This window comes from Porites lutea, chromosome 11 (assembly GCF_958299795.1).
Source record: "Porites lutea chromosome 11, jaPorLute2.1, whole genome shotgun sequence".
Taxonomy (NCBI): domain Eukaryota; kingdom Metazoa; phylum Cnidaria; class Anthozoa; order Scleractinia; family Poritidae; genus Porites; species Porites lutea.
In genome coordinates this window covers 26,776,631-26,790,937 of record NC_133211.1, presented here as the reverse complement: position 1 = coordinate 26,790,937, position 14,307 = coordinate 26,776,631, and the positions used below count along the sequence as shown (strand labels likewise).

Here is a 14,307-nt window from a genome sequence, read left to right as displayed (position 1 = left end):
TTTTCCTATAGAGCTAATTTGTATTCAACTTTGGGCTTGTGAACTCGCATAATTACCTAACTAATGACGCGTGAAACGTTGAGACTTCAATAGTTTTTCATTTCCTCGAGATAGAAAGGAGAAAACAGTTCTGTAGTAGTCAGACAAACTTGAAATAAAGCGTTTTCAGCTCCCCTTTGTGTATGTCTTGTTTATATATATCCGAGTTTTAGCGCTAAATAAGATATAGGAAGCTGTTTCTCGCGTTGCTAGGTGATTGCTCTTATTTTCCTTTTAATTAAGTTACTTACCGGGCAAGTCTAGGCAAGCCTATTGTTCCTATTGTAGTAGAGAAACACTCATTAGTAAACCTATACCGAATTAGTATGCAGGGCGACACTTAATTAGTATGCAGAAAATCCAAATTAGTATGCGGGAAGATATGATTATGAATTAGATGAAGGTATGATACCTTATAAATATAGATCATTTACAATTCGGGTGCAAGGGGATAAAAATGTCAGTCAGTTTTAATGGTCGCAAGCCGGAGACGGTAATTAGAAGTTTCAGTTTTGTTTCATATTTTTATTTTCACTGTTAATTTTTGCAGTTTGGTTTACATCGACTCCTGTTGGACATAACAAACTTGGAAACGTTGTTAGCAAAATGTGTAAAGACGCAGACCTACAGGGCCAATTCAGCAATGACAGTCTGAGGGCCACAACAGCAACACGTGGACTGGAAAAAGGAATCTCAGATAACTTGATTATGGAGCGTACGGGCCACCGAGATATCAGACTTAAAATTTTCTTAGAGTGAACACATATAGCCTGTATGATATATGGGATACTACTGTATTTTCTATAGTTGCAGAATAAATTTCTATATTTGTGTTAAAGGGAGAGATTTTCTCAGAATGTTTGGCAGGATCAAAGGAAGTGTATGATTTACTTTAATTGCTCATTATAAATGGAAGGGATTTATTTGTATATTGCCCAGGCCAGCAGGGCAATATACAAATAAATGCCGGGTATTTATATAGATATTGTCCTTGCATTTATAATTAGCAATTTATTCAATTCATCAGCCCCGCTCTTCCCTGCTACATTATCAAGCCCTCCCCGGACTTTCAGTTAGTTAAATATTCATGAAGTATGTAAGTTGAATAAAGGATGTTGAATAACAAAAGAAAATGTGTGATTCATGAAATAAGGTGCAATATGGTAGATGTGCAAGAGGCGAATCAGCGAACAAAATCGCTTAATTGAACATTGAATTTACACATTTAATCCAAACAACGTCAGCTTTTGACCGAATTGCAAAGAACTCAACTCTCCGTCTTGCGTGATCATTAAAATGCTACTTTTGTAACAGTTTATCTTACTATCGAAATCTTTTTCTCACTGTTAGAGTCCCTACTGCTTGATGGCATTTTGACAAAGAATTCATATTGAAACAACACGGCTTTTTCCATCCAAAGAAAACTAAAACAACCATGACTCGCTCAAGTTTTAATGGTAGATAATTCAACACAGCCACAACATATTGGGAACCGCTGTTTAACTGAAGTTTCTCATAAAATACATCACTACCTCATTTGTCGTATATGAATGTTCAATGTTTCGTACTCTAGATGGCACTAAAACTGCTGGTATATCCTAGCAAATTTTGAAACAAAAGAACTGTACTGGCGCATAGAGCAGGTGATGCATGTAAATTGGAAATTTAATCCCTACTTTTCTTTAATTAAAGATTCTGGGTTAACAGTTTTTGAAACATATAGATGAAGTGCTAAAACTTTGAAATCAATCACCACAACTTCAATGCTGTGAAGTTCAATAAAGTTATCAATCCTCAAAAAGTTGATCCCTAGATTGTTTGCTGTTACAAAAAAAATTAGCCGACATTTCTGCCTTATTGAAGATGCAAATTATACTTCCTTTTCAGCAAAATATAAATAGATTTATTATTCATTTAAAGCAACTAATCGATATCTGTAATTTTATATGGCTTATGGACTCTATTCGGTGTAAAAAACCATTTGCCGCTCCTCAAGGCGAACCTTGGTGCTGATAACCGGCTACAAAATGGATGCAAAGACCTCAAACGGTATGTATAATTTTTCTTTAGACGCATGGGAAACGTTCTTTTCGTAAGGTTAACCGGCCGGTGATGTATAGCTTATATATATTTTTGGAAGACTTTTTAGCTTTATATTTTTGCCAATCACGCCTTAAAATAAATATGAGCAAAGATAACAACTGTGCAATAAAAAAAGTTACAAGCTATGATTCGATTGGAGTTATTAAAAATGTCGTCGATCTTTCAATCAAGTGGCTTTGTGAATAGGGAAAATTGACAGAGATTTTTGGGATGAATTTTTATCTACTTTAAATGATTGAGATACATCAAGAGCCTTTTTTTTTAAAAAAGAATGGAACAACACAAAATTTTCACCTTGGAACCTTGATGACAGAGTTATAAATGGAAGCCAATTTGCCGCGTGGCTTAAATTTAAAACGGACTCTGTTTCAAATTATTTATTGTCAAAGGCTCTCGCCTTTTAAGATATGTTTATTGTTATTGCTATTGAAAGCTATGGCTTCACGGTTTTGTGTTTCAAATTTCCTGCCAGCGCTAACGGGGACTAGGGCTAGTCAAGTTCAGACGGTCCTTCTTCCCTTGTTCTTTGGCCGGAAGCCCGTCCGGCCATTCGTCGATTTTTCGCTGTTTTTGCCTCCCCCATTTGATCGCAGATTAACACCAATCTTGATTCCAGAACCCGCGATTGCTTAAGGAGGACGAGTGATGCGGGAGGTGGAGGTTGATGCTAGAATAATGGGACACTGCGAACAGATCAGGCGATGTGAAAATAAGTCACTTTAAAAAGTACATAGAAAACTGAGGAGATACGAGAAATTGGTTCGCTAAGTGGGAATTATATACTCTTTTATGGATCCACGCTGTAATGCGACCAAAGGAACGAATTACTCGCTTCAGGATAAACAAGACGTTTGTTAAGATTAGTTCTGATCTTATCCGTTAGTCAATTGCAGCTGTGCCTTTCTTTCCCTGAGAAACTGAGGGGACGGTACGCCTTGTCAGTCTCACCGGTCGGGTGTTCGGCCTTCCCCGAGGCTGTCCCGGCTTGACTTTAGGCCGTTTGACACACGTGGTGTCCGAAATACAAGCATGGAGGATTTTATAGGAAAGGACTAGCACTTAGACGCAGATTGGCCTTTTCCGTCAATTACTGGACGAACTTGGAGAGGTTTTTTTAGGGTAACCTCTGCAGTGTTGATTGGTCACGATTTCTGAGGCCAACAGGAGCTCCTTAGGGGGATCATATGCATCCCCACCACAGGGCATTTGCGAGCTTAGGTGTCCTTAATCCACTGGAAAAAAAATGACTCGGAGATTAAACTTGGGCAGAAGGTGCACAGTTAAAATTGAACGATGCATTAGGGTGAAAGTTTGTATTTAATAGTCATGTGCTAACGGGCCGTCCCTTTACACAGGTGAACAGCATCGACGACGGAGAAGTAGCGGTGCACATCCTGCCTCGGGTAAGTTGGGACACCTCTGCAACAGGAATTAAACTTTTGGAGCAGTTGTCGATTTCCTCGAAAAATCTTGTTTTGGCATTGTCGCTCCGGGTTACTCAGTTAAGTGAACCTACGACTACGAGTTTTTCATTTAGAATGGGTTGGAATTGCAACACAACATGCACAATAAATGCCAATAATTTGCGAGATTACTAATCTACTCTTTCCAAATCCGAGTTTGTCGCGGATTAACCTCCAGAAATCTGACCTTTTGGACTGTAATGAACTGACACCAATTTTCACTTTTTACTTTATTGTACTTATATAGTGTATCATTGAATCTAGGTCCGACCGGTCACGGAGATCAGCGACGTTCATCAGTGAGCACTCGAGGTCAAGACGAAAAACGACGCCCTTCTGTTCTAAATCGAACTCATGAAGAGCAGCGGCGTCCATCAGCTGGCGGCCGACCCGGTCACGAAGATCAGCGACGTTTATCAGCGGTTAGCGCACGTGGTCAAGACGAACAACGTCGCTCGTCCGTGGTCAACCGAACTCAAGAAGATCAACGGCGTCCGTCAGCTGGCAGCCGAATCAGCTACGAAGAACAAACCACGAGACGCAGATCCGAAGGCAAGTGCTACGCGCATGCACGAAACAAGGGGTCTTTGACTCGAATAAACGCGCACTTATAGGTTGGCATTTTATCCTTCTCTTTAATTATGAAAGAGGTATAGTTGTTCTTGTGTTTTCACGTTAATTTAGGTTGGTGATTACCATTTCTAGAAGCAAAAACGTTTTTTGAAAACACTTAACAAGCGCAATCTCTCTCGCTTTAAGCGGTGATTAAAAAATGACAGAGGTACTTATTAAAATGCTGATTATTTAACTATGTACCGAGACACGAAAATATTTTTGAAAAAACGAGAAAAGTTTACGTCGTTTCCAGAGCTGAAGCGGTTTTTCTTCATCTTTTTAAAACAAAATTGTACCAAGATCGATAATTTTGTTTTCATGGGGTTTTCTCTGACAATTGAAAATTGTCAACTCTGTAGATGAACACAGTACAGAGTCTTTTTCGTTGAATTTATTCGATAAAATGTTAGCTCTCTGATTCAAAATCAAGCATCATAGTGACAAAGCTAAAAGCCATCGAAATCTCATTGGCTTTTCAGTAAATCAGGTAAATCTCTTTCAAACAAAACGACAAGTTGTCAGAATAATGTTCCGGAACAACTGAATTTAAACCTCCGCCGGCGTCTCGCTGCACAGTATTAGATAAAAGAAAATGCTTGATTAAATCAAAATAATTTCCTTGATTCGCAAATGTCAAACGTGTGGCACTCATTATGTAAAGAGGTCTTTTAAAACTCGAATACCTAATACTTATTCAAAAAAGCAAATGTATATTAACCAAGCACTCGCCATGTCGGCCGAGCGTAGAGCAAATGTTCTAGCCTCAGCAAAGCATTCTCGGTCATCGCACAACGAAGGGCGGGATCAAACTAACCGTGAAAAGTCTAAAAAGAAATCTAAGCCTGAAAAATATGCGACGAATGGACGTAAGTATTAAAAAAAAAACAAGGTTGCAATTTGTACTAAATTGAATCATTGAAACTTTTGGATGGTGATCATTTGTTCCAGGATAGCTACGCCTAGATGCAAACACGAAGAGAGGTCGATATATCAAAATATAAACGTATATTTCACAGAAAATACTTCTAAATATTAATTAAGAAAGAAAGGAGACAAAAAAGCGTAAAAAAACAAATATTATATCGCTTTCCTCTAATAAGTGCAATCCATATGCATTTGATATTAGGGCCATTTATACGAGGAAAAATAAGAGGCGTCTTATTTTTCCTCGTATAAATGGCCCTAATGTCTCGCATAACTCTTTTAAAATAGACGGGTTGTCTCTCTGTGGTCTTTCTAAAACCTCTTTTTCAACTCGAAAACTATTTGCTAATGAATGGAAGTATTAGCTTTGAAAATCAGATAGATACAGGATGCCACATAATATTACCATTGCTAATGTCAATTCTATGTCAATTTACTTTTAAGGAGATCAAGCTTACATTGATCGATTTACAGCTGCCTTCCTCTGTTTCACTAAAACCTTTTATAGTGTACTTTTTATTCTGTTAACAGTAGACACAATCTTCTCGTATTTTTTTAAAGAAATCCCTCTGTTATAAAAGATAAAATTAAATACTATAGGCTTGTTAAAACAATATGAATCACACACTGAATCCGGAAACAACTGGTGATTTAAACCCTGCAAGTGGAAAAACAGTAATTCATTGCAAATAGCGATTGTCTTAAACCACAAACTCTTAGCGATTGAAACGTGTAACTCGCTTTCAATGCTCGTAGATTCATTTTTTCTAAGTAACATATTTGGAAACCCTCGCTGGCGCCTCAAAAAAGCAAGGCTTTATAACAACAACGTTGCAAGTTCATCATCTGGTTCATCACACAATACGATATGAAAGTGCCGTTTTGTGGGGGATGAAAACACAAGACGACGACTTTCTTTTTCTTTTCCTGGACTTCAATGTCTTTAGAATTAATTATCCAGAAAAAATTGCTAACATTTTACGAACTGAACGAGATGGAATATAAAGGAGATAAAGTTTGAAGCAGCGCGAATACACCTTTTAAGTGACGTCAGTTGTAGCCGTCGCCACCGTTCCCTCCAGGGAGCGGGAAGTAATATTACGTCACCTCTTTCAGAAAGTTTGATTGGTCCATCTTTTCTTTTCGTTCCAAATATAGTATTTACATGCGAAAATGAAAATACACGAGCATTTACCTGATGAGATCAGGCTCAATTTTCGTTTCGCCTGGTAAATCAAATTCTGGCGGGAAACGCGAAACGAAAACAAAGTTAAGGCCCAGATTTAGCGGGACCTCGTAAACGATGATACCCAGTAAAAAAAATACGGCATTACTTCACCCGTAAGCCTAATGAGTAGGAAACTGGCCATGGGTCGGGAAAATAGTAGGAGCGTCGTGTAACTAGTTTAAGAATCTAGACACAATTCTGGCTGTCGTTTCCTTTGAATGTGATGATCTGAGAAAGAGAATCGCATTTTCTAAGCTCCGCGACCAGATCAGTTACGGACGTATCTAAACACAAGAGAAGAAATCTTAGTTATATGTTCTGTTCTGGGTCCCTCAGTTTTATCAGTATCTGATTAGGGTTTTTAACGCTAAGCAAAAGGAATTAATGTCATTTCGCTTTTGTTGACGAAACTGTTATCTACCGCAAAAGTATTCCCCGCTGCTTTAGTTTTAGTATCTACAATGGATTCAATTAGAGCAATGATCTGACAGGCAATCGCAGGAGTAAAATCTTTCTTCTAGTAGCTAGTGACGTCGCGGTGATCAGTACGGCCGTCTCTGACTCGTCCCCAGTCGTCTCTCTTGAGAATCAGCGGCCGTCTTCTTGTTAGAGCACGAGGATAGGGTGCGCGCGTAGGCGAACTTTGTGATAAACTGCTGTTCGTGGGTTACCTGTGGCATAGCGCTTTTGTCTTGTGGTGTCGATGTTAGATCCTAATTTTTAAGCATATTTAGGAATAGAGGATAGATTTTCATCCAAGGAAGTTATCATATCAAATAATCTTATATCCAATAATTAAACCGAACACAAAATATTGATAGATTTTCCCGATTTCGTCTTGAAAGCGGAAAGAACACAAGACAATTTCATGGTTTGATCGCGGTTTTTTCTTGTCGGTCTAGGTATAATGGCCTGTTATCAGCGATTATAGTCACAGCTGTAGAATGCAGTCAGTTATGGCTAGGTGATCAAGTTATTCAACTTATAAAAAATAAGTGCGTGCGACACTTGAAAAAACATTTACAACTTAAGTCCTTTTCTTGATAATTTTCTCTGTTCCTTTGTTTGCAAGTAACCATGGTAACCAAGTTAGCCAGACCCTGACGGTTTGCTATTCACAGCCATGGATGGCCGGGACCGAGAGAATTTGAACACTTTTTACACACGTTTATTACACAACGCTAGACAGTCAACTGAAACTGACAGAGAAACAACGAGAGACGGGGGGTGAAAGGTTACCTAGATAACGGGTTAATTATGCGCGTAGCGAATAACAAAGCAGTACAACTACGCGAGCTATGGCGTAGACGGAGTTGTTTTGTTTGGTCATTGTTCGATTGACTAAACTTTTTGGGCTCATGTAAAGAGGATTCTTAATATTTTTTGTGTTTACCCTTGATTTGTGAGGCTTAATGTCGAGACATTTTCATATTAATTATTAAAAATTTGTTGTTCAATTTTGCCGCTGTGGAGCCAAGGTTTAGTAAAACATCAATATTTAAAAGCTCTATTTCGAACTATTGACGGTCAGTAGAATTCTATTGTTGATCTTCTTGTTCATTAATCAACTGAAGTCATGCCACGAACAACCCTTCAGAGCTCCGTCTTGACAGAACCCGTAGACATTCCTAGGAACTATAGGAAAAGAGGTATCTTAAGTGCTTTCCTATTTTGACCCTTTTGCAATCGCTATCCTTTCAACTCTTATTCAGAACGATGTGAATGCCTCATTATTGTTTTTGTAAAGCGATGCAAGTAGTTTCACTAACTAGGGTCAATTTCCGCTATTGCGGTCGTTTCCAACAAACAAAACTCGAGTCTAGACTTACACATTCCGAGTTAAAAAAGTGGTATAAAAACTTTTTCCATAGTTAGCACATTTTATTTTTAACTTCCCTCAAATTTACCGAAAATTGCAAGGTTTAATTTTAATTTTAATTTTTTTTGAAAGAAGAGAACAAATGTGGCAGGTGTTAGCTCAATAACAAGGACCAGACCACGTGATCAGAAGAAGCGACGGGCTCTGGGTACGAGAATGACTCAGTTGTCACTGGCGCTGATCTATGGATAGTCTCCCTCGCAGAATCCTCGCAGCCATTTTTTGGATGTCACGCAACGCTCCCCCAAAAGAACGGCTGCTGACATCCGAACTACATTCCTTTCTCATTGTCCTTTCGGTTTGTTTGCGGGGAGCGTTGCGTGACATCCAAAAACGGCTGCGAGGGAGCCTAATCTATGGAGTGCGTATACCAAACTTTAAAAACTCAGGGACTTAAAAAAACTAAAGATGAAGGCCCTGCGTTGTTACTGTCTTTCGCGCACTCAGTAGTCCGGAAATACGTCTGTGTCCACGGGCTATAGTCACAACGGCGCGAGTTCCGCTCAGTTGATACGGTTGCTGCACCTGGACGATAATATTCCACTCACTTTTACATTGCATGGTTTCTGGGTTCAAACCATAGTCACTGAGTTTTTCCTACCTACACCAATTATTCAATGTCTGAGCCACGGCAGCCCTGCAACTGTAACAATGATAAAAATTTACTTTTTTTACCAGGCGTTCCTTACACTCGCCCCAATCTTCTCCATTTTTTTTCTTTTTCCAGATCGAAGAAAGAAAGAGATCGCTTACCTCGGGATGTTTAAAGCAAAAGTTCTTGTGTTAGGGCCTTGTGAGGTAAATTTCTTAGATTAATCAACTAAATATGTCTGCTAGATCGCTATGGAGGGTTTCAAAAATATCTTAGGGCTGTCAAAGAAAATATGTGAGAAAATATTGTGGCGAGATGCTATGTTTTTCCACTCGAATAAGTCAGATAAGTCTGGCTGCTTCACTGTTAATATTTTTTTTGCTTTCCACAGAGCGGGAAAACCGTAATTTCAAATTTCCTCTCTGACGCTACCGAGACTTCAGGAGGAGAGTACCATCCAACACAAGGTGTCAGGTAGTTTTAAGAGATATATTTGATGTAGATGATGCACATTTTAGTGCGAAATTTCAATATATGGCAACCGGGAATGTTTATAAGCAGTGGAACTTAGAGACCAAGTATTTTGTAATTTATACTTTGCATTTCTTTATCAACTTAATGAGAAATCGAATTAATCAGGTTTTGTTTACGAATCTGTTGAGATTTGCGGCCTCAAAAATTGATCATGAATCAAAATGTACGAATAAGTTATTTTAGTTTAGCTTACATGTAGCACTATAATGGTTGTATAGGCAGCTGGAAGTTATCTCTTTTCTCTGAACTTGTGACAACCCGTCCTTGAGTGTGTGGACAGAATAAACTTAGGTTTGTATCGCTGGATTTTCGTGAGGTATTTGTTGATATTGCCTGTCTTCATTATTTGTGTGTCTATGCTAAATCGTCAGTGACATTTCATCTGATGTGGTTCAAATAAGCCTCGAACCTACCTGTTGCCAGTAACACTCGGGATACTGTTCTGACACATTAGAACATGTGCTGTGGGCAACAAGGAGTATTGCAGGTCTGCTGCTGGCATGCCTGTGAAGTTGAAATCAAGTCAACTTTGTAGGCGCACCGGCTTAGCAGTTGTCGGCATTTTCTGTCCTCATATCAGAACATGGCTATGTAGGTAGGTCGGCAGCATATAAATTATGTGACATCTTGGCATTACTTACATGTACTTAGCTTTCATTAAGGTGACATAAGCAGGTGCAGAACTGGTAGTAGCCTGCGCCACAGATGAAACAAAACTCTGGTTAAGTCCATCTGTGAGTCAGCGCCAAAATCCTTGTTCTGGGTCCCACCTTTGTACCAGGATTTGAGTAGGCGCCATGATTCACCTTTTAAATAAGCCATTGCCCAGAACAAGGATCTCAGTGCTGCTTTGCTGATGTTACTAACTGAGTTTAAATTATGTCTGTGAAGCAGGCTAAACTGACAGAAGCATACAAATTTTATCAAACTAATGTTGGCTGAAAAGAATAAATCTGTCATGGCAGGAAAGGAGAGGTTTTGGGACAAGTGCCCTAATTTGTGTTGCTTATGGTTATGTGGAACATGCCCTCACTGGAAATAACACTTACATAAGCATAAGTATATAAGCAGAGAGGAACGCAAGGTTTTGCTATTCTTGTGTTTCCGCTTAAACTCACTTTAGCAACAGCTACCTGTTTACTAGCACAATATCATCCGATGCATCTGTTGCTAGAAGGACTGTATTTATTGCACATGCTTGGTTTATTTATTTTGTATCATTATCTCCCCAACAGAATACTAGAATTTGAATGCAATGGGATAGAAATATCACCTGGCAAAACAGCCAATTGTGAGGTGGAGTTATGGGACTGCAGTGGAAATCATAAGTAAGTGTGAACTGACCTTGATGCCACTGCCTGAGTTGTCCAAGTCCAAGTTTGGTGTTAATTGGGCCAATATTGAACAAGATCCAGCTGTTCAAAAACTTAAAATTTTATTAAGAAATTTATGGATTGTGGGACACATTGTGTAGATGTCTTCTTTATTATTAATTTTTGGAGTTTTTAATTGGCTGTATCTTCATTCTTGTTGAACAAACAGCTTCACCTGTAAATATTCCATCCCAATTTCCTGTCCCCAAATTGCCAAGGATGCTATTTTTCTAAAGTGTCCCAGAGTTTTGTGATGGTTGGTGATCATTACTGCATTACTGTTAAGGATGTTTACAATCAGTTAGCAATAGTTAAATTGCTTGATACAGATTCTCTAATTGCTTGACTCCAGTCATTCTCGATGAATTAAAGTGACATTTACACTCAAGGTTGTGCTCTAGCAAAGAATGAAGGGAGCCGAATGAAGGGAGCCCAGTACTTCTGAACTCGGGAAATCTAGGGTGCCCAGCATATGATTCATATGAAAAACCCCAAATTTTCTAGTGACCTTTTTTTAAAGGGAAAAATTAAGGCTCCTGGGGTCAACAGGGGCTGTAAAGTCACAGCCTTAACACTGTAGGGCTGAATGTACTCTTTTCATAACATAACCACCACCTGGTTAGCTCAATTGGATAAGTGCTGGTTTGCCAAGCAGGAGGTCACAGGTTCAAACCCCGACCAGGCCAACACCCAGGGTGTTGAAATAACTGACCCCAGTAGTGTGGTACAACCTTTCATGGGCAGGGTGGGTAATAAAGGGGTTGATATCAAATTGGCCACTGGTGCTTTTTCATCCCCGGTAACCGTGTTGAGTCACTGTGGCGAATTCAATAAAGTAAGTATAAAGTATATGCTGGGAAAACAAAGAATTCCCTAGTCATCTGTGTTTTTGCAAACATTGTAAAACTGTGGCTTGAAACACCTGATCAAATCAACACTTAGCTAGTAAAAAAATAATATAGAAAATAAATAAAGAGCTTTTTGACTGTGATCTTTTTACCTTTTGTAGATTTTCTACCTGTTGGCCAGCTTTTCAAAAGGATGCAAATGGAGTTGTAATTGTATACAATCCAGATGAAGCAAACCATGATAAGGAACTGGAAACATGGTATGAAAAAGATAAGCTTCTTTCATTTTATCATAAATGTAGCGATTATTGTTGAGTGATATATGTAATAAATAATAAAGAGGATGTTTCACTGTCTAAAGGTAGGTTTGGTTTCCTCTGCATCGTTCAATAGAGTTTACTTCGATAAGTAACTCAAACAGCCTCATGTTTCACCTGCAGAGTTTACTTATAATCTGCACAAATAAACTTTCAAGATAAAAGTGGGGCTTCTAGTAACACAAACTACATATGTATTTTGAACAAAAATCTTGGTATCATAAAAAGACTGATTCAAATAAGTGGTAATTTTTACCAGTTATTTGATCTGAAGATTTATGCAGATCAAGGAAAATGTTATCGGCTGAGGCAGATAACGCTTATCAAGATCTGCATAATAGTTCTTCAGATCATGCAAAAGCCTTATCCAATAATATTGCTGATTTATTGTTCAAATTTGTTCAAAATTATGATACAAATACATTTATCTGTTCCACGGCAAATTAAGGATAGAAAGGGATTGTTGGTCTACAGTGTAGCAGATCATCTTCAATTAATAGCAGTTGTCATCCATTGAGTTGTACTTTTGCTGTTCTTGCTATGTTTTTAGGCAGAAGTTCCACAATTTCTTCATACCCAAAGAGTGTGAAATCCTCCGCCATTTTCTCCAGCTCTTAGTCATGCTGACAAACCCCCTAACATTTTGCCAACGTTTAACCATTTTTTTTGTCTAACATTGTTCTAGTAAAAGGTAGCATACAATCTGAGTGGATAAAGTATTATGACTCAGTGCTGTTTTCACCTGATTTTTTTTAACTTTCTAGCATATGAATTGAAGTAAGTATTTTTGACTTATGGACTTAAGTGCAAGTAAACCAAGGAGAAAAAAGCTAGAATTTTTATCTTTGGAAGAAATTGTGGCTAACTTAACCTTGTCAGTCAGTTTCATTCATTAGTTACTGTACTTCTTTATTGTTTCTAGGTACAGTCAGTTTGTTCAAGGACAAAACCTCAAAGATTCTCAATGTATAGTGTTTGCTCATCATCGGCCTTCAGCTGCTGATTTGACCAGAACACAACTTCGTAAGTTTATTATAGTAACTGTGTGCAGTGTTGTGCAGTGCAGCAAATAGAGGGTGATCAATAAAAATGTTAATAGCTGTTTGCCCATTCTCCATGGGTATGTAGAAAAGGCAGCTGCTTTTATCTCATGTTCAAAAACATGCATGGCTCAGTTTTGCTTGGTTCATCCATCTGTGTTTCTATAAACTCAGTAGCTTTTGTTGGATATGCGATGAATTTTTGCTTGTGTTTTGAGCTCTCTGTTAGCTCGCTTGGAAGGTGTTCGAAAGGGAGGGGAGAGAGGGGAACATTAGATGCACAGGAGAGGGGAGGGTGTGAGGGGATAGAGAGGAGGGGTTCTCACATGCCCAGTTTTTGAGACTGCACGAAAAAAAATTCGTAGTCGTCCTCGTCGTCGAATCTATTAAAAACTCTCTAATTTAATGCCTTGGTTCTCTCCTCAGCCTCATCGCTATCCAGAGTAACATGTGTTCAGACAAACCTTGATGAAGAACCAGAAGCAGTGAGGGATGAATTTCACAACTTTCTGGCTAAAGTGATCAGTAATTGGACTGATAAACGAGACCAGGAAGAACTGAGTATAATGAACACATGATACGGCTTTGATACAACTGTGATTCACTGTTTGGCCCCGATTGTTGAACTGCATCTCTTATGTACAAGATTTTTACGTTTAGAAAGCAAGCACAGAAATGCAGTGACTTTTCATCATCATTATCACTATCATCGTCGTCGTCATCATCACTTCTCTCTTGGCACATGGGTAAAGAAAAACCCGCACATAAGGAATAGTCACTGGAAAAGTAACCTGTGTATGGCTGCATAAACCTCTCGATTAACCCAAACAAAATTAGATTTTCTGTAGTGACAGAATGGCTCTTGTTCGGCACTTCAATTCTCGTTTGTTGCAACTCTTGTGAAATCAGTGTAAATAATTATTGTAAATATATTTGTTTTGCAAAAGTTTAAATTATTAAACGTTGTTTCTTCGGCGGTGTACGTTTTCATCTACTTTCGTTCATTCGGCAATTTTTGTAATATTTAATGTTTGTAAACCGTAGAGAAATACATCCAGCTAGAGATGATACCGTGAAAAAAAATTAACGTGTTTTATGCATCAGTCAATTCCACCTGCGCCCAGCCCCCCCCCCCCCCCCCCGGGCTGACCCCCGGGCATTAGCATTTTTTTGGCCTTGGATGGCAAATTCCCGGGGGTGGGGACTCTTGAGCTGTCAAATCCCCCGGGGTGGGGACGAAAAAAGAGGGCAAATGCCCCGTCCTCCGTCAACACTGCAACAGTTTTTATTGATCGCACAGTCAAATAGTGCCGTTTTAAGCATTTTAATGTGCGATTTTTTTTGGTTTAATT

General features: G+C 38.8%; 1 protein-coding gene across 3 annotated transcripts; it reads left to right on the top strand.

The window, feature by feature from the left end:
* Window positions 1-1,985: 1,985 nt before the first annotated feature.
* On the top strand, window positions 1,986-13,937 carry LOC140952656 (intraflagellar transport protein 22 homolog). Of its 3 annotated transcripts, XM_073402090.1 has the most exons (10): window positions 1,993-2,088; window positions 2,759-2,980; window positions 3,498-3,545; window positions 3,870-4,157; window positions 8,979-9,049; window positions 9,235-9,317; window positions 10,613-10,705; window positions 11,760-11,858; window positions 12,838-12,938; window positions 13,382-13,937. In XM_073402090.1, the coding sequence occupies exons 2-10, from the start codon at window positions 2,932-2,934 to the stop codon at window positions 13,531-13,533; spliced, it is 984 nt and encodes a 327-aa protein (XP_073258191.1). In that variant the 5' UTR covers window positions 1,993-2,088; window positions 2,759-2,931; the 3' UTR covers window positions 13,534-13,937. The 3 variants fall into 3 exon arrangements, with proteins under 3 accessions (XP_073258192.1, XP_073258191.1, XP_073258193.1); XM_073402091.1 differs by lacking the exon at window positions 2,759-2,980 and having other exon boundaries at window positions 1,986-2,088; XM_073402092.1 differs by lacking the exons at window positions 1,993-2,088; window positions 2,759-2,980; window positions 3,498-3,545; window positions 3,870-4,157 and adding exons at window positions 4,894-5,086; window positions 7,947-8,021.
* The last annotated feature ends 370 nt before the right edge of the window (window positions 13,938-14,307 follow it).

Coding starts and splice junctions, on each gene's coding strand:
- LOC140952656 (XM_073402090.1), top strand. CDS start 2,932: ATGGATCCACGCTGTAATGCGACCAAAGGAACGAATTACTCGCTTCAG. Junction 3,546..3,869: donor CGGTGCACATCCTGCCTCGG/GTAAGTTGGGAC, acceptor CATTGAATCTAG/GTCCGACCGGTCACGGAGAT. Junction 12,939..13,381: donor TTTGACCAGAACACAACTTC/GTAAGTTTATTA, acceptor TTCTCTCCTCAG/CCTCATCGCTATCCAGAGTA.